This window comes from Mirounga angustirostris, unplaced genomic scaffold (genome assembly GCF_029215605.1).
Source record: "Mirounga angustirostris isolate CCGP_5_RB_7025 unplaced genomic scaffold, mMirAng1.0.hap1 SCAF_17, whole genome shotgun sequence".
Classification (NCBI taxonomy): Eukaryota; Metazoa; Chordata; class Mammalia; order Carnivora; family Phocidae; genus Mirounga; species Mirounga angustirostris.
In genome coordinates, this window is record NW_026991725.1 from 33,933,940 (window position 1) to 33,952,825 (window position 18,886).

At 38.1% G+C, this 18,886-nt stretch overlaps 2 protein-coding genes across 8 annotated transcripts in view; both read right to left on the reverse strand.

The window, feature by feature from the left end:
* Positions 1-17,188, reverse strand: part of ABCA6 (ATP binding cassette subfamily A member 6) — an 80,174-nt gene extending 62,986 nt beyond the window's left edge. For 3 of the 7 annotated variants that reach the window (XR_010408445.1, XM_064582441.1, XM_064582446.1), the window contains exons 1-6: positions 7,232-7,424; positions 5,860-5,960; positions 3,946-4,144; positions 2,745-2,906; positions 1,308-1,411; positions 480-706 (exon numbers count right to left, since the gene is read on the reverse strand). Coding sequence is in view for 6 of the 7 variants with exons in the window: in XM_064582441.1 (XP_064438511.1) it covers positions 480-706; positions 1,308-1,411; positions 2,745-2,906; positions 3,946-4,144; positions 5,860-5,955 (788 nt within the window). In the remaining variant the exon portion in view is untranslated. Of the gene's footprint in view, positions 1-479; positions 707-1,307; positions 1,412-2,744; positions 2,907-3,945; positions 4,145-5,859; positions 5,961-7,231; positions 7,425-13,716; positions 13,882-16,167; positions 16,306-17,169 lie in introns of those variants that run through there. The other 4 variants (XM_064582445.1, XM_064582443.1, XM_064582444.1 and 1 more) reach the window with 4 other exon arrangements.
* LOC123854694 (ATP-binding cassette sub-family A member 10) overlaps positions 16,254-18,886 on the reverse strand; it is a 60,152-nt gene continuing 57,519 nt past the window's right edge. The window contains 4 exon segments of the mRNA XM_064583320.1: positions 16,254-16,352; positions 16,473-16,528; positions 17,170-17,212; positions 17,215-17,251. Coding sequence (XP_064439390.1) covers positions 16,254-16,352; positions 16,473-16,528; positions 17,170-17,212; positions 17,215-17,251 — 235 coding nt within the window.

An 18,886-nucleotide genomic window follows, 5' to 3' on the forward strand; every position in this document is an offset into this window, starting at 1 on the left:
CAACTCCAACATATGGCATTTAAGTGCTGCAAAAAATATATCCCTGGTGACCAAACCTCTGAACACAAGCTAGCCATTATAGGATCATACTTTTTTCAACATGAGGAAGTGTGGAGGAATCAAATGATAACTGTGGGCAGAACAAGCAGGAGAGTTGCAATCAGGGCAGCTGGGTTGGAGTCCCAGCTCTGGTACATATCATCCTTTTGACATTGGGCATCTCTTTTACTCTTCGATCTTCATGGAACCTCTATCACAGCATTAGCTTAATATATTCAAGGCATGGAAAATGCTCTCAGCAAATTATAATCGCTATTTTGCAGAGCAAAATTTTAAAAGGAGTAAATAAAAAAATCTGAACAAAAGAAAAGAGAGCCAATGTGTCAGGATTAACCCATAACCTTTTGAAATAATAACACTTTGTTTACTGCTTCCAAATTTCTGATTCTTCATTTGCACTGCTTGAATTGCTCACTCACCAGAAGGCTGATTCTTGCAGACCCATCATTTTCATAAAATCCTTGCACTTTTTTCTCTCTTTTGTAACATTAAGTGATAAAAAATATATAAATGGAAAAAAGTAAAGCAGGCAGTAGAAAATAAACAACTCCTTTTGAAGAATGTCTTTATAAATAAAAGGTAAAGTCTTCATATTTATAGCAGTAAGAGACATCAACTCCTCCATCACAGAGTGGTTTGTTGTGATCTACAGTAGGGTTTAAACAAATAAAATCATTATTTAAAAAACAGAAACTGGGGCACCTGGGTGGCTCAGTCGTTAAGTGTCTGCCTTCGGCTCAGGTCATGGTCCCAGGGTCCTGGGATCGAGCCCCGCATCGGGCTCCCTGCTCAGTGGGAAGCCTGCTTCTCCCTCTCCCACTCCCCCTGCTTGTGTTCCCTCTCTCACTGTCTCTCTCTCTGTCAAATAAATAAAATCTTTTTTAAAAAATTAAAAATAAAAATAAAAAACAGAAACTGGTGAAATCTGAATAAGCTATGGAGATTATACCAATATCAATTTCCTGATTTTAATATTGTTCTGTGGTTATGCAAAATATAACAGGAGAAACTGGGTGAAGGGTACATGGACCTCCCTGCACATGGTTTTTGCAATTTTTTGTCATTCTGAAACTACTCGAAAATTTCAAGTTAAAAACAAAAACAATGTGTTCCTTTGCCCAAATCCAATTTCAGCATTTGTATACCTGCTTCATTTTATAAACATGAAAACCTGAGATATATCATCTTTCATCAAAACCTTGATGCCTATGGAATTAGCTTACATTAATGACTAGAACTTTTCTTACTTGTATAATAGCAGCATTAATTGCAGTTTGTAAAGCCACAAATCCACTACTCCAGTATTTGGACAGAGAACAGGAATGCTCATCGTCCAGATTCCAACAATGAGCTATAAGCACAAAGAAAAGCATAACCAACATTATCAGAAAGTCTTAGAAAATAAGAAGATGATGAAAGCAAACACTCTGCTCCAACCATACGGGATTCCTTGCTCTGTCTCAAAATGCTAAATGTGCTCTAGTGCTACCACTTTTTTTGCTCATATCCTCTCCCTACAGATGGTTCCATGGGTCACTCTTTCCCTCTATCCTTACCTCTTCTCGAAAGCAAATTCAGCACAGAGGTCTTCCCTGGCTACCGTAAGTAACAACATCTAAAATAGAGCGTTCAGGCTCTATCTTCTAAGCCTGCTCTATTTTACTTTGTTGTTTTATCACCACCTGGCAGAGTGCATTGTTTTACCCAGCCCCCTGTCCTTGACTGGAACGATTCATGCAAGCAGGCTCTGTTTTGCTCACGTCCTTCCCCAGGGCCAGAACAGTGCAGGACACATAGTAGACACTCAGTGAATGAATGGAAAAGAACCAATTCTTAGTCATATCAATTGTGCTTCCTAAAAGGTCTTCAAACCCATTCCCTCTCCTCAGCTGCCTCCACCCTGGTCCCAGCCACCATAGGCTCCCTGGTATGTTTCCCTGCGTTCTCCCTGACCCCTCTGCAATCCACTCTCTGGGCTATATCCAGAGAACTCCCTTAAGCTTGGGAGTCTATTCACTTCTCCGCCCTGATTAAAGTACCTCCACAGCCCTCCATCACCCTAGGTGTGTAGGACATCAAAGGATCTAGCCCTGGGGTAACTTCAGCCTCATTCCTCTCCATGTTCACTGTTCAGCTAAACTGCTCTTCTCCCATATATACTAAAAGATGACTGTTGTCACCCCAGGACCTTTACACTTGCCCTTCCTCTCTCTGAAGTATAATGCCTTTAGCACCACCCCACCCCCCTGTGCTACTCCTTCTTGTTAGTTTAAACCTCACTTTGCCAGGTAGGGCTTCTCTAATCCCACAGCCTATTAGGAACCCCTGGTCAAATTCTCCCACCCTCAGCACCTTTCCTTGCACTTGTCATTAACTGTTCAATGTCTGCCTTTCCCGCTAACCTGGAACTTCAGCTGACGCTAGGACCTCTCAGTCTTGATCACTCTCAGTATCCTCTGCAACATTCACCTGCGCATTCACTTTACATCTGTTGGGTGACTCGATAATGTTTTAAGAGTCATCTTCTGGTGGGAATAAATGATTGACCTTGGAATAAGTTTAGCAATAAAATGTGCTTTCTCTGTTTTCTCATGTTCTATCAAAAGCATCTCTGTTGCCCATCCTGACCTATCCCTTATGTTAAAAACATGAAAAATGCCACGATATTTTATATGCAAAATCACCTGCGAAAAGATCTTCCTTCAAAAATGGAATGTGATATCCCTGAAAAAATTTTAACTTATAAGAGAAAGTGTCATTAAAGACAATTCCCACAATGCCTGTGATATTGTCTAGAAGTATTTTATCCATGGATTTTTGATTCGGTACTCCAATGATCCTTCTTTCTGTAAATGACAAAGTAAAAATAGACATGCAGGATTATACAGAGTTTCACCACAATGGAATGTGATATCCAACTGTGTCATCATATATTTTTCACTGGAATTAAACTAAAATCATTTTCCATTTAAATTAAACTGAACCCAAAAGACAAGGAGGGAAATTTTTTTTAATGTTTTAGATTATAGAATCAGGGGACTTGCATGAGAATTTAGTGTTTTCTTTTAATAATGGTAAGTATTATGGCAAGTTTCAGGTATATAAAAATATTATGCTAGGGTAAGTATGCGTAAGAGAATTGGGATACAAAAATAGAGGTAATTGGAGTAGTTATTATATAGTCAAGGGATTCCAGATGTCAGATTTACTGAAGCAAAGACACCTCATCTGATCTTTGCCTTGTGAGGAAACTAAGATCGCAAAGTGACTCTAACTCATGAATGTCACCTATTAGAAATTGAGGATTAGAGAGCAGACAGCCAAACTGCACCCACTTTTCCCATGAGTGAAATACACATTTTACCTTAGTTATCTCAGTTGCACTGTGACTTAATTTAGAATGAAAGTCTCTAAAGATGTTTACAAAGTATACCATATACAGACAGGATATCTTTAGATTATCCATCCTTACTTTTCATGGTTCTGAAATTACTGTTTAATAACCATGATTCATTTCTTTTATTTAGATTATTTTTCCTGAGTTATCAATCTTAATCACTGTATTTCCACGTTAAGAACATCTGCACCCACAAGTGACATATTCTCCTAAACACTATGCTACAAATCCGAAATAATAAATTTATTGTTTTAGGTAAATTCCAGTAGAAATGTAGCCCTCCCTAAACTGGACCCCCATCAAGCTGAAAGGATTTAAAAGGCTACTTGTTATGAGGGAAAGAAAAAGCTAACTAAATTTATAAGCTGTCATGATACCTAAATAATTAGCATAATAGATCACTGTAAGTTCAAATTAAACATGTCTACATTGTATCAAAAAGATATAAAATAATAACAGCAATTCTTTATTGCCATTAGTACACCTACCTTTCAAAAAAGCAAATGCTGTTTTATTCATTATCTGCTGGGTTAGATCAGAGATAGGTGTATATACAATAGCTATAGAGTTATTAACATGATCTGCCTTTCCCAGATCTTGAGGAGGCAATTCAGGAAAATACGTGTTTTCTCTGAAATGTGAAAATAGTCCCATGTACAGGCCCAGAAGTATTGGGAGTGCCCATTCCTATAACAGGGGAAAAAAGAATGAATTTAGATTATATTCCCTTAAAAAGTTCAGTCAATACCAAAGAACCACTGAAGACAAATTCCAATTTTGCCACAGGGTAGGCTTCTTTTTGCTCTCCGCTTTTCAGAGCAAAGGGAACCCAACAAAAGATGCATATTGAGATAGTTGCCACATATGTCAGTCTCCAACACTAGATTAAACTTTTGCATTAAATCATGAACTACTGCAGAAGCCATCATAGAAACTAACAGGGTGACTAATAGGATGACAATTCTTATGCATGGGCATCTGACTTTATAAGACACAGACTATCCCAGACAGAGTTCATGATGGCAAATAGCAACATTTTTGTCAGTTGTCACATTCTTGTATTGGAAATCAAACAACATGAAAAGGAACTAAGTGGTAGAGACTGCCTAGTGGTTCACCAATTATCAGTAATCTCTTCCTGCTTAGCACAATGCTAGACAACACTCCCAGCCTCTGAAAATTAAATAGGACCAAGTGATTGAGTTCTAGCTAATGGGATGGGAGCAGAAATGCTATATACCCATTGAAGGCCTGGCTTGTGAAACCGTGCACAACCTTCTATATTCTCAGTCCCTGTACTTCCTGGTCTTTTTTTTTTTTTAAGATTTATTTATTTATTTTAGAGAGGAGAGCATGGGGGTGGGAAGGGGCAGATGGAGAGTGGGAGAGAGACAGACCCTCAAGCAGATTCCCCGCTGAGCACAGAGCCGGCTGCGGGACTCAATCCTGAGGATCATGACCTGAACCGAAATCAAGAATCAGGCACTCAAACAACCGAGATCCCCCTGTACTTCCTGATAGTTTGACTGGATGCAGGAGATCCCGGGGAGGTCTCCAAGGCCTAGGGAGATGGCAGAGTCCCTAGATTAAGAAGGCTGGGTCCCATGGGCGCCTGGGTGGCTCAGTCGGTTGAGCGACTGCCTTCGGCTCAGGTCATGATCCTGGAGTCCTGGGATCGAGTCCCGCATCGGGCTCCCTGCTTGGTGGGAAGCCTGCTTCTCCCTCTCCCACTCCCCCTGCTTGTGTTCTCTCTCGCTGTGTCTTTCTCTGTCAAATAAATAAAAACAAATATTTAAAAAAAAAAAAAAGAAGAAGAAGGCTGGGTCCCTGAATGGTTGTGTGGAGGAGATTCCTTCACCTACCAGACCTATTTCAGTTTCACAGCCAACCTTATTTAGACTGTGAGTATAATGAAAAATAAATCTTTGCTGAGTTCAGCCCCTGAGATTTGGGGTTATTTCCTGTAGAAAGCTTACCTACCTAATGCAAACTGACCATCAATGGTATTACTTGGTTATAATTCTTGGAAATAATCTCTGTGTATAAAATTCATGGCTTTGAAAATAAGTCCCCCAAATTAAAACGTCGCTCTGCCAGGCATCCTTTTTATTATTTCTTTAATTTTATTACATATGGTAGCAGCTTTAAAAGTTGCTACAATTTACCATACAATTGAATTTTCACTTACTCTCTTTAAAAAAAATGAGTAATATTTTTAGTCTTTTGCAATTCTACATTACGTGTCACGGACTGTTATGAGTCTCTTGGTTCAACATGTACAATGGGAGGCAACCTCAAAATCAATAAATCCAGTCTGCTACTTAAAATATAAACTAAGAGCATCATTAGGCAGTAAAATAGAATGATGTGAACTGCAGAAAGAGGCAGACTTTCAAACATACCAATAAGCTCTCTCTTTTCATTCTCCATTTCTGAAGAAAATTCTTGCACAGAAGCGCTTGAGTTTGCTGATACACACTTTTCTGTTTCATATGCATTTAGCCTGCCATTAAGAAACAAGGAAAAGGAAACAAGGTGGAACATAAACTAGAAAAATAAGTGTAATAAGAAAAACCCTGGGAAGTAGGGGAGAAAAGAAAAATCTTGATCATATTTTGGGGGAAAATATTTCCTACCTTTAAGAACAACAAAAAATGTATTTAAAATATTATTTTAATAACACATGCCTGCAAAATTTTACATCAAATATACTCATAGTAAGCTATTTGGGAGAGTGGGTAATGGTGGGGAGATAGTAGCCAGTATCACAATTTTACAGAAATACAGAGTATAACAATGGAAAAGATATCATTAGATTTTAGAACCTGTAAGATATTTCACATTTTCTTACCTTTTATAACAGAAACTCAACTATATGAATAGAGTAATTGAATTATATCTCATCTGATTAATAATAATTTTTTGTTTTTTGCATTTAAATAGAAATGCCAGAGCCAATCAAGTTAATCAAAATTCTGATTAGTTAAATTCATTTGAATAATTAATTATGTCCATTAGATGTAACCCCAATGAACTGTTTTCCTATAGTATTACCTTCCAGATTAAGCTGAATAGCTTTAGGCTCAGCTTGCTGAATCCAAACTCAGACTAGCTGAAACCTGATTGTGACACACAGACAAAAAAAACAACTCATCTCAATTTTCTGAATTCAGAAGTCCCTGAATAACTGAGGGAACAAACTACCAAGTAAGGAGAGAGAGATAGAGATAGAGAGACAGAGAGAGAGAGAAAGAAAGAAAGAGAGAGAGAGAAAGGAAGGAAGGAAGGAAGGAAGGAAGGAAGGAAGAAAGAAAGAAAGAAAGAAAGAAAGAAAGAAAGAAAGAAAGAAAGAAAGAAAGAAAGAGAAAGAAAGAAAAAGAATGAAAGAAAGAAAAAGAATGAAAGAAAGAAAGAAAGAGAAAGAAAGAAAGAAAAAGATATCACATGGAAAGTAATTTTGCCCAAATGTTTGCAAATAAGCCGAGAAATTTTTTTTCAGTTTTTCTAATCTCAGAATTAAATTATTTTCTATTTGCATAACAAAATATTCAGACAATTCTCCCTCAGCTAGTACAGAAGCAAATTTTACTACTTTCCTATATTCTACTGTTGTACCTACACAATAAAAGTTGGTTGGGAATAAAAAGAAAAAGTTTGTTATTAGGTCTTCAATATAATACATATGAGTATTTAGAAACATCTGAAAAATAGATGATTTTTAGCAGTGTCCACCCACATACTTGGCATAGCACAACAAAACGGAGCATTACTTACTGTCAGAAAAATTAGGAAAGTACTCTGGAAACACTGTCAACGTACAGTTCTCTTTTTGTGTACAGCAACAATTAAAATTTCCTTATTGCTACTTCTTCATTTATTCCTTAAATGGGCGCCTAACCCAGGCTGCTTTCTGAAAGGGGGTGTAGTCAGATCAAGCTGCACATGATGAACTTGTTTTGTTTTCTGCCTTTTCTTCCCTAAGCCAATTATTGGTAGGGAAATGATGGTTCAGTGGTTGGTTGGGAATAAAACAAACCCTGTGTTTGTGCACTTGGCCTTTCAACTTCAGGGATAAGGGGTAAAATGGTAAACAAGGAAAATGGGACTAGCCTGTCGGACATGATGAGACCAAGATGGGGAAAGTGCAATAAACAAGTAAAAACAATCACTAACCAAACAAAGTAGTTAAATGTGTATGAGAAATCTTTAGCTATTTTTTTTCACTACTAACGCCTAAACACAACTGCCAATGATCTATTTGACTAATTGGTACTGAATGGGCAGAATGTGCTGAAGCTGAATTTTTTTTTCCTGATAAAGCTAAGCAACCCATAGTCTGCCTCACAGAAACACTTAATTTGGACAAATGAATAATTATGAACAAATTCCTTTCTCTGTTCTGTTCATAGGGGATGCAGAATTTCAAAAGGCATATAAACAAGATAAAAGTAAGCAGATTGCCAAGGACTAAAAAACTATATAAAAAGACTCAGGTCAATTTTTTGTGCATGAAGCCTGGGAAAAAAATAAAATTTATTCAACTCCCATTGCATAGTCTATCTCTCTCTGTAAAGAATTGCAAACTTTTCTTGACCTGCCAAAGTAAATGGCAAAACAGGAAGCCAAAGTCCATGAATTGGGAAATCTCAAATATTTGACATGGCTCCCAAACCACAGATGTTAATAATCATAAAGCTGAGAGTTGTTCTGGAAAAGAAAAAGATAATTTTTTAAAAATTAAGCCATGGTATTACATATGTATATTTCTCTCTTTGGTAATTAGTTCTATTTTTAAAGAGTCAACAGTGAAATATTACATGTCTTTTACATTAAAAATTGGCAAAAAGCAAAGGTAATAAAGATGTCCTAAAGGTCTCATGGCGGGGGGCGGGGGGAAGGTCAGAAACACTGTTAAAATTTTGTATCAATAATAGGTCAATGATCCAAACAAAAATTCTGCTTCTTTTAAATCACCTGGAACATAGTTCAGGTTTTTATTAATTTTGTTGTTGTTTTAGACCCTATGTACTCCATTTTAGAAATCTATCTTAGGCATTTTCACTTTGCTTACAATTGCATTAAAATTCACAACTACAATATCAATAATTATTTAGATTATATTTTATTAGTTTTACTTCTTAGCATTGTTTCCTATATAGGCTTTTTGTTCCTCTTTCTTGACTTATTTACTCTGACTTGTTTTTACTTGGGAGGTCATTTTCTTTATTTAAGTCTGAAGATTCCCCATAAACGGTAACCTAATACAATGAAGTACCCACCCAAACTCTATCTAGAAGTACAATGAAATGGTGGATAAAATATATCAAAAAAAAAAAAAAAGGAAGTTCAAATATATAACCAAATCTTAAAAAGAAATAAAACAGTAAAGAAAAGAAACCAAGAATCAATGGAAGAAATAAAGAGAAAGGAAGGAACATCCTCAGGTATTAAAAATGAAAAGAGAAATTAAAGCCAGAACTATGAATGGTATGTCAGTAATCCAACTGTCCAAAGAGGTATTTCAATAACATTGTGACCTAGACTTGATGGGTTATGAAGCTGGATTTCATATCTCTGCATGAATCCAGAAGATTCACAGGACTGCTCAGTGCTAGGAATAGAAACTAGTAAAACCACTGACTACCCCAAGGAAGGGTAAGGATGTGTATTCTTTGCCCAATCTCTGGGTTAAAAAATATATATCCTCCATAGAAAATGAAAAGCCCAAGCATATGTAGAACATGCTAGATACAGGACATAGGAGAAGGATCTTAATTTCTTCTCTCAGCATAGTAACATGTCTAGAAACACAGCAAATATCATAGCAGTTAGTTGCAATCTGGAGCCAGACTTGGGTTTGAATTCTAGCTCTGCCATGTATTAGCTGCATGACTTTTGCACAATCTATTTAAAACTCCCCACCTTAAAATGGAGATATAATTGTATATGTATGTATGGTTACTGTGGAGATTAAATCCATTAATATAAATAAAGTTCACAAAACAATGCCTGGAAAATCATAAAAACTCAAAAAATGTTACTTGTTGCTGATAATCCTACCCCTCCTATTCTTCTTCCTCCTTCCCCTTTTCTTCCTCCTCCTCTTACAATTACTATTAATCTGGATCCCCACAAAGAAGATGCAAACCATTCTACACAGATATGCTCAGGATGCAGGGCACAAGACAACAGAATTAAAGACATATTCCTCCCAGCAGCTAAACTCATAATCAAAGTCCACCATGAAATGGGGCACCTGGGTGGCTCAGTCAGCTAAGCATCTGCCTTCAGCTAAGGTCCTGATTCCAGGGTCCTGGGCTTGAGCCCCCTGTTAGTCTCCCTGCTCAGCCAGGAAGTCCACTTCTCCCTCTGCCCCTCCCCCTACTTGTGCTCTCTCTCTCAAATAAATAAAATCTTTTTAAAAAATTCCCATCATGACAGAGAATCAGCAGGTGAACAAAATGAGACTATTAGTATTAAGAAGTAATATAAGTTAGTTAAAACAGGAAGCACTGACAAGGAAGACTAATAGGAAAATAACCCATTAGAGCTCATAGATATTTAAAGGGACTAATAATAGTTAAGATTAGAAATTTAGTGGATAAACAGTATGGAGGTTTCTCAAAAAGTTGAAAATAGAGCTACCCTACGACCCAGCAATTGCACTACTGGGTGTTTACCCCAAAGATACAAATGTAGTGATCCAAAGGGGCATATGCACCCCAATGTTTATAGCAGCAATGTCCACAATAGCCAAACTATGGAAAGAGCCTAGATGTCCATCAACAGATGAATGGATAAAGAGGATGTGGTATATATATACAATGGAATATCATGCAGCCATCAAAAGGAATGAGATCTTGCCATTTGCAACAATGTGGATGGAACTAGAGGGTATTATGCTAAGTGAAATAAGTCAGTCGGAGAAAGACGCGAGTATCATATGATCTCACTGATAAGAGGAATTTGAGAAACAAGACAGAGGATCATAGGAGAAGGGAGGGAAAAATGAAACAAAATGAAACCAGAGAGGGAGACAAACCATAGGAGACTCTTAATCTCAGGAAACAAACTGAGGGTTGCTGGAGTGGAGGGGGGTGGGAGGGATGGGGTGGCTGGGTGATGGACATTGGGGAGGGTATGTGCTATGATGAGCGCTGTGAATTGTGTAAGACTGATGAATCACAGACCTGTACCCCCTGAAACAAAAAATACATTATATGTTAATAAAAATTTTTTTCAAAAAAAATTTAATGGATAAGTTTTATAGCAGATTAGCACAGCTGAGGAAAAAATTAATAAACCAGAAATATAACTGAAGAAATTATATAAAATTTAGTGCAAAGAGAGAACAAGATGGAAAAATATTAAAGACAAATTAAAAGACATGAAAGACAGAATGAGGTGTCCAGCACATATCTAATAGGCATTTTATAATATGGAAAAGAAGAGGAATAAATAAGAGGAATTTTCAAAAATAAGATGGGTGAAAATTTTCCAGAGTTAAAGATATGAGCCCTCAGATTTTAAAAAGAGAGAGAGAGAATGTGTCCTGTGCAGAGTTCAAAACAAAAATCCAACAACTAACTTTTTTTGTGGTGAGCTTTCAAAACGTGAGAGAGAAGGAGAGTGGAGAGAGGGAAATACTAAAAAACAAAAAAAACAGGAAAGATAAGTTATCAACTAAGGTTCAACAGTTAGCCAAAGAATGTCATAAACAACTGAATAATTTTGTCTAAGGGCTGAGACAAAATAAACAGTAAACCTCAAATTCTATATCCAGTTAAATGTTCATGGAATAAATATCTCCTCAGAAAGAATTCACCTCTTACACAACAAGGTTGAAAGAAAACTAAAAGTTGTACTTCAGTTAAGAATAATTTTTAGGGGTGCCTGGATGGCTCAGTCAGCTGGGTGTCTGACTTCAGCTCGGGTCATGATCCCTGAGTCCTGGGATCGAGTCCCACATTGGGCTCCCTGCTCAGCAGGGAGTCTGCTTCTCCCTCTCACTCTCCCTCTGTGCTCTCTTTCAAATGAATAAATAAAATCTTAAAAAAATAATTTTTAAAAAACAGCAAGAGTTGAGTCTCAGAAGTGTTTGATAAATTGTCAGTACTAATTATTTATTGACAGTAAACAATATTTTGTGGGAGAGGAGGCATAACCTCCCACCAGCCTATACATTTCTTCAGTCTCTGCGAATGGAACCTTAGAGGTATCTATGATTTTTTTAAGATCTTGTTTATTTGAGAGAATATGTGCATGAGCCAGGGGAGGGACAGAAGGAGAGGAAGAGAATTCAAGCAGACTCTGCACTGAGCACAGAGCCCATCTCAGGGCTTGATCTCATGATCCTGAGATCATGACCTGAGCCACAACCAAGAGTCAGATGATTAACTGACTGAGCCACCCAGACACCCCGAGGTATCTATGATTTTGCAGAGTTTATTTTTTGTTTTGGGGGTTTTTTCACTTCTTTATTTTTTATTATTTTTTAATTTTTTATTAACATATAATGTGTTTTTTGTTTCAGGGGTACAAGTGTTGATTCATCAGTCTTACACAATTCACAGCACTCACCATAGCACATACCCTCCCCAATGTCCATCACCCAGCCACCCCATCCCACCCCCTCCACTCCAGCAACCCTCAGTTTGTTTCCTGAGATTAAGAGTCTCCTATGGTTTGTCTCCCTCTCTGGTTTCATCTTGTTTCATTTTTCCCTCCCTTCTCCTATGATCCTCTGTCTTGTTTCTCAAATTCCTCTTATCAGTGAGATCATATGATACTTGTGTCTTTTCTCTGATTGACTTACTTAGCTTAGCATAATACTCTCTAGTTCCATCCACGTCATTGCAAATGGCAAGATTTCATTTTTTAGGGCAGCATAATATTCCTGTGTGTGTCTGTGTGTGTGTATACACCATCTTTATCTTTTCATCTGTTATGATTTTGCAGTTTTAATTGTTAGTTAAGAACGAGGACAAAAAAAGAAAAGAAGAGAAAAAAGAAAAGAACAGACAGAGTGGGCATGGGAGCAGAGAATCCTAGGGATTTTCACATGGGTACTAAGCCATTGTTTTCCTTAGAGTTTGTTGTGGGGGTCCAAAGTTATCTGGATCACAGTCCTTCTCAACTCTCAGTCACTAGAAATCCTCCCATTTCACTTAAAAAGCTGTCCTTATGAGCTATAATTTTAAAGAAAATGCAGATGGGGGCAGGCATTTGACAGTGTATGTTCATGAACAGGAGAAGGGGGAGACAAGGTTCACATACACAGATGTGAATACTGGCTTTATATAGGAATGCTGTTCATTCATACTAATAGGAAGAAAGAGTATATGGGGGCACTGAAATCTGGTTGGTTGCTCAGGTTGTGAAAGCTTGTGAAAACACTCTTCTAATTGCTTCCATTTTCATAGTCAAGTGGGAACCAAGGTCTCCTGCTGAGAGTGAAAGAGGAGAGATGTTAGAGCCTGAGAAGCAGGAAGATGTGGCTAAGTAATTTAATCATCCAATCCGGTGAAAGAGTGAATAGATGAGGGGAATGCAGTGCAGTTGCCAGGCAGGATCAAGGCTTGAAGACAGGCAGTGGCATTCATTTAAAGTGAGACTAGTTATTTTGTTCATGTGTATTTTTTACCAATGTTCATCTCTTAAAACAGGTTTAACCAAGATTGAGGTTTGCCAGGAAATTATGATGAAGGGTGAGAGGGTCAGGCATTGATGGTGTATATATGGGAGTGGCTATTGGCAAAGGTAAGCTTTTCTCTTGAAAGGTTGTGGACTCCTAAGTGGAGATGGTAGATGCCTCTTCTTTCTTGCCAACTTTATTTTGTCCATTGGCTCCCAGATTATACTTTCAAGTACATGGTAGAGAGCTGACTCTCTGTGTCCAGAAAGTTTGTGGATATGGGGAGGTCTGGCTATCTAGGACTATATCAAAGCTTTATTGAGGCAAAACAAAGTATGTGTTCACAAGTCACTTTCTAGATAAAGAAAATTTTCAAGTAAACTGAAACTTAGGAATTTTGGCAGCATATTAGAACTATAAGTTTCCTGGAATTTTAGCTGCAGCAGTAAATCTAGCTTTCTATTTCTTCTCCTTTTGCATGTTTTCCTCTTATAAGCTTCTGTATGTTGCTTATCTGCTTGGTGAAGAACATGTACAAATGCCCATTTTGTGGTCAGAGTGACTAGGATCCACTCTTGGGATTAGACCAGCATTACTCTAGAACAAAATCTCAGAGTTTGCGGACCTCTCTATAGAGGTATGCCAACTGTCAGCATTTCTGTTCTTGCTCAGACCTCTGGGATGGATCTCAAATGATCCCTGCCTGGATTTGGTACCGCTCTGGCTCATCTGTTGTAATCGCTAGTCTGGAGTCCCATGATGTAGGTGCAGCTGCTAGAGGCCCCACTCCGTGAACTGCCAAAAAGAGATAAAGCTGTCCTTAGAAAAGGAAAAAAATCATAAACTCAGCAAGCACTCCCAAATGTGACTAAAACAAAATTCTAAATAGTATTTTAAGGTCTTCCCTGTTTCTGAAATTAGCTGTGTTTCTTTCTTCAGAAAATTTTGCTGACTTTTCTACTAAGTAAGGTTCAGTCTTTCTGCAGTCCAGTTCTCCTCATCTGGCCAATGATCTTTTTCATTCAGGACACATAATATAGGGATCTAGATTGAGCACAGCAGTTGGTTGTTGGACTCTCTTGGCACCTGATTAGGTCAATGTTACATTTTTTTTGCAGTGTCCCTAATGTACTGTATCATCATCACAGTGACAGTGTTAACCAGGCCACAGGGCCTGGTGAGACACTTTTTTTCTCTGTTATAGGGATGAAACTGCCAAATAGAGGGTGCAGACATAGACCAGTGTCCCCACGTGCAGAGGAGAAACATGGCTAAATTCTTATAATCCAAGCACCCATTTTCCATGCCCACTACCACTATCAACCTGCTCATACACATTATTTTTTCCATCTCAAGACACGTCTAGTACAATTTCATTATAGACTGATGTTTATAAACTGGTTTATACAGAATGCATTTCACATAAGTTCAACCCTAATGTCAGATGGGAAAGTAGAATAATCAGATGAGTAAACTGTCTCCAATTCCAACTTCTAGGAAGTTTGCCTGTAGACTTGAAATGCCATTGATGGAATTTAGACACTAATGACCTTTAATTCCAAAAGGCCTGAGTATCCTTGACCTTATTTTCTTGACCTTCTTCCATTACTACATCTGTAGCTACCGTATGGGGTCTGCAGCATTGTTTATTAAACACAAACACTAGACATGAACATTTTTTAGTTGCATTATGTACCTAGCACATAGTGTTATGTGGTAGGTGGTTAAATATTTGCTGAAATAAAGTAAAATTTTAAGTACATACATTTTATCACAAAATGTTCTATTTTTAGAAGAAACAAGAAAAAATTAAAAGCTAAGGAGATTATTTATGTAAAGAAATTGCAGGAATAGCCTCTCAACCTAAACCCTACTGTTGGCCCATTCAAAAGCTCACAAGGGCCTTAGGTTATAACATAATGGGTAAAGCCTCCCCCTCAGATCTCTGATAGCCTCTGGCAATGTTGTAGAATACAGAACCTGGAGTCAACTTTCAAAGCTGTGGATTCCTTTATGTCAGCTTCCACTGTAAAATAATAACCTTTGGTATTTTTTGTTTCTTCATCAATGAATCTGTGCTAGAATTCTGGCCACAGAACTCATAGATTTTTGGTTGATATAGGATCTTATGTTTACTAATAACTGTCTTGTTGATGTCTTTCATAACATCATTGATTTAACAATAGGTTAAACGAGATTTCATACATGCAGGAGTACCACTGAACTCATGAGTTATAAATGGCATTTCTTTAATATTCCTTTTGATGAGGGAGTGGAAGGCTAGCTGAGGACAAAGCACAAGCTGACACCCTGCAACTAACCACCCCCAGCTCCTGGGTGGGATATGTGTGACATTTCTCCAGGGAGCTCTCACTGTCTTAACCCCTTAATGTTAATACTTTGCTAGAGGTCAAATGGCAAGGCCTCCTGTATCCTGTGGGTATTCTTTAACATATGAAAATCCTTTTGAAAACTTAGCTGAGTATCTGGAGTTTTTCCTAGTTTTTTTTTTTTTTTTTTTTTTCCACTCCACAGGATCCTCAAGCTGGTTCTGCAGGGGGAGGGGGACAGGCTTTCCTTTAGCTTGATCATGCTTTCAGGACTTCCCCAGCTGAATGTTTTGTTTGTTTTTTGAGAGAGAGAGAGAAAGAGACTGGCAGGGTGGGGATGGGGAGAGGGAGAGAGAGAATCTTAAGCAGACTCCCCACTGAGCGCAGAGCCCAACACAGAGCTCGATCTCACAACCCTGAGATCACACTCTGAACTAAAACCGAGAGTCAGATGCTCAACCGACTGAGCCACCCAGGCACCCCAGCCTCCAATGTTTTGTTTGTAAAATGTGCTCAGCATTCAGCTATATTGAAAATAATTTTTTAAAAAACTGGATTAATATTATGTGATTTTTGAATTAATACTGAGCAAAAATAGGCCTTATTAGTGATTAGTATAATGTCTGATTATGTTAATGTTCACTACCTTTCCCTATCTTTGCCTCTCCCTTCCATTCTAAAACATAAAAAACCATTTAAATTCTTAATCATTATTGAATGTTAGAACTACTGAGTGTGTTTGTTACCTGTGGTAATTTGGAAGATTGTTCTAGAATTCTGGAAACTAATAATGTAGTAGGACCTAAAATCTCATGTTAGGAGATTCAGGGTTTTAAGCCTCTTCCTGTGGGAGGAGTTTCCATCTAACTGTTGTATCAACTTGATCATCAAAACTTCCCAGCTCCTGTTCTTTAGAGAGTTCTAAGAATACCTAAGTAGGGAGGAAATAAATAAGGAAACAAAAATGTCAGGGTGTTTCTGAAAGACGATGTGCACAGAGATTCACACAAAGGCTCCCTGGATGGTGCTCGCTGGTTTAAAGAAAACTCACCTGTTCCAAGGTAGCCTGAGAGAGGCTGTATTCTTCCATATCAAAGGTCTGTTTCACTGCATTGAAAGGAACTGACAGGGCGCCTGGGTGGCTCAGTTGGTTAGGCAACTGCCTTCAGCTCAGGTCATGATCCTGGAGTCCCAGGATCGAGTCCCGCATCGGACTCCCTGCTCAGCGGGGAGTCTGCTTCTCCTTCTGATCCTCCCCCTCTCATGCTGTCTCCCATTCTCTCTCTCAGATAAATAAATAAAAAATCTTTAAAAAAAAAAAAGAAAGGGACTGACATTAAAGGCTTACATGTTTTTCACCAAAAGTGCTTAACGGCTGAGCCACCCAGGTGCCACATTCTTGCTCCTCACACCTCTGACTATGATAAATATGGACAAGCAAGAAGCTCAACTCAGTATTCTTTGGGACAACATGTTGATAATTATTCTCCAATACCATGCAGTGGAACCAGGACAGAATATTCTAACTCACTTGCAGCTGAGTCTCCTTGTTAGCAGAGGAAAAATCAGGTGGAATAAACCTGAGTGTAAAGCCACCCACTACACTCCCTATAGAATATATAAGATGAATCCAGTGGAGATTTTCTAAGTTTTGACTGATTATATAATTCTTCTACTTGAACTCATATAGTACATATTCCATGTGAAAATATGCACAACAGATAAAGTCTAAGTATGTCTAAACTTACCTGCCTCTAATTTGAAAAAGGCCCAAGATAGAGGGTGAACGTCTTTTCCACAGGTAATTTAGACACTATCATGGAGGAATATCTGGGAGAAGGAAAAAGTCAGATTTATTGCAGTGTTACAATATTGGGGAGAAATTGATAGCTAAAAAAAATTTTTTTTTTAAGATTTTATTTATTTATTTATTTGAGAGAGAGAGAGAGAAAGAGAGAGAGAGAGAAGGAGCAGAGGGAGGGGCAGTGGGAGAGGGAGAAGCAGACTCCCTGCTGAGCAGGGAGCCCGATGCAGGACTTGATTCCAGGACTCCACGATCATGACCTGAGGGGAAGGCAGACACTTAACTGACTGAGCCACCCAGGCACCCTAAAAATTTCAGTTTTTTTAAATAAAAAGGTAAATAGTTTAATTTGATAAAGCATGAATCTGAGCCAAATATCTTTAGTGATAAAAACCTGGTAACAACAAAAATCTGGTTGCTCTCAATTCAAGATAAATTCTGAAAAATTACTGATAAAGAATCTTTCATCCTTAGCCCATGCCATCTTTCTTCCTGTGCTATATTTCTTACTTTCAAAAGCCAATACTTTAACATGCTCTCTGGAACACTTTCATCAGATTTTCCCCTCTGCTTTTAATTTTCAGTCTCTCATAATATTGAAACCTGTTGAACTTTCTCTTATTAAAAAAAAAAATTCTTTCTTGACCTCCAGCTCCCCTCTTCCCAAATAAGTTCATTTGTGACCTCCGTGTTGCACAACCCAGTGAACACTCATCCTATTTTTAAGACTTCTCAAAAGCATTAAATAAAGTAGTAAACATCCCCCTTAAAACTAACACACACTCTCTCAGCTCCTGAAACCACCAAAATTTATGACTTTCTAACCCACTAGACCTGCTGTTTAATATTTTAGCTACTATCTCCATGTGGCTATTTAAATTTAAATTAACTAAAATAAATAAAATTCAATCTCTTGGTCACACCCGCCACATTTGAAGTGTTCCATGACCACATGTGGGTATTGGCTGCCATATTGGACAGCAAAGACATAGGACATTTCCATCATTGCAGAAATTCTGTAGGATAGAGCTGTTTTAGACACACTTGAATTATTTGTCATTATGGTTATTGTGGTGTGGTAGTTTCCCCACCAGCTTTTCTTCCTCAATCCAGGCTCGATACTGAGAGTTCCTGGGGCCCAACCTAGACCTCCCTTTTCCATCTCCCTTGTTGACTTCACCCACTCTCCTAACTTAATGATCTTCTATTTGGTAAAAATGCTCCACATTGATGATTGCCTTTTCTTCTGAGCCAGAGCCCTACATCTCTGTATTCTGGCATCTCCACTTGGATATCTCTTTACACATCAACTATATGAGCTTTCTTTCCATCCTCTGCATGTATAAAGTTTTTTTTTTTAAAGATTTTATTCATTTATTTGAGAGAGAGAGCACAAACAGGGGGAGCAGCAGGCAGAGGAAGAGGGAGAAGCAGAGCCCCCCATTGAGCAGGGAGACTGATGCGGGGCTGAATCCCAGGGTCCCAGGATAATGACCTGAGCTGAAGGCAGACACTTAACCAACTGAGCCACCCAGACGCCCCTGCATGTATAAAGTACATCTTGACTTAAGTTCTTTGCACATTCTGTGTTCTCAAGAGTACCTCTTATCCCCATTCTTCAGTGGCCAAACTTTTCTCAGTTTTGAAGTCCTACTTTAATG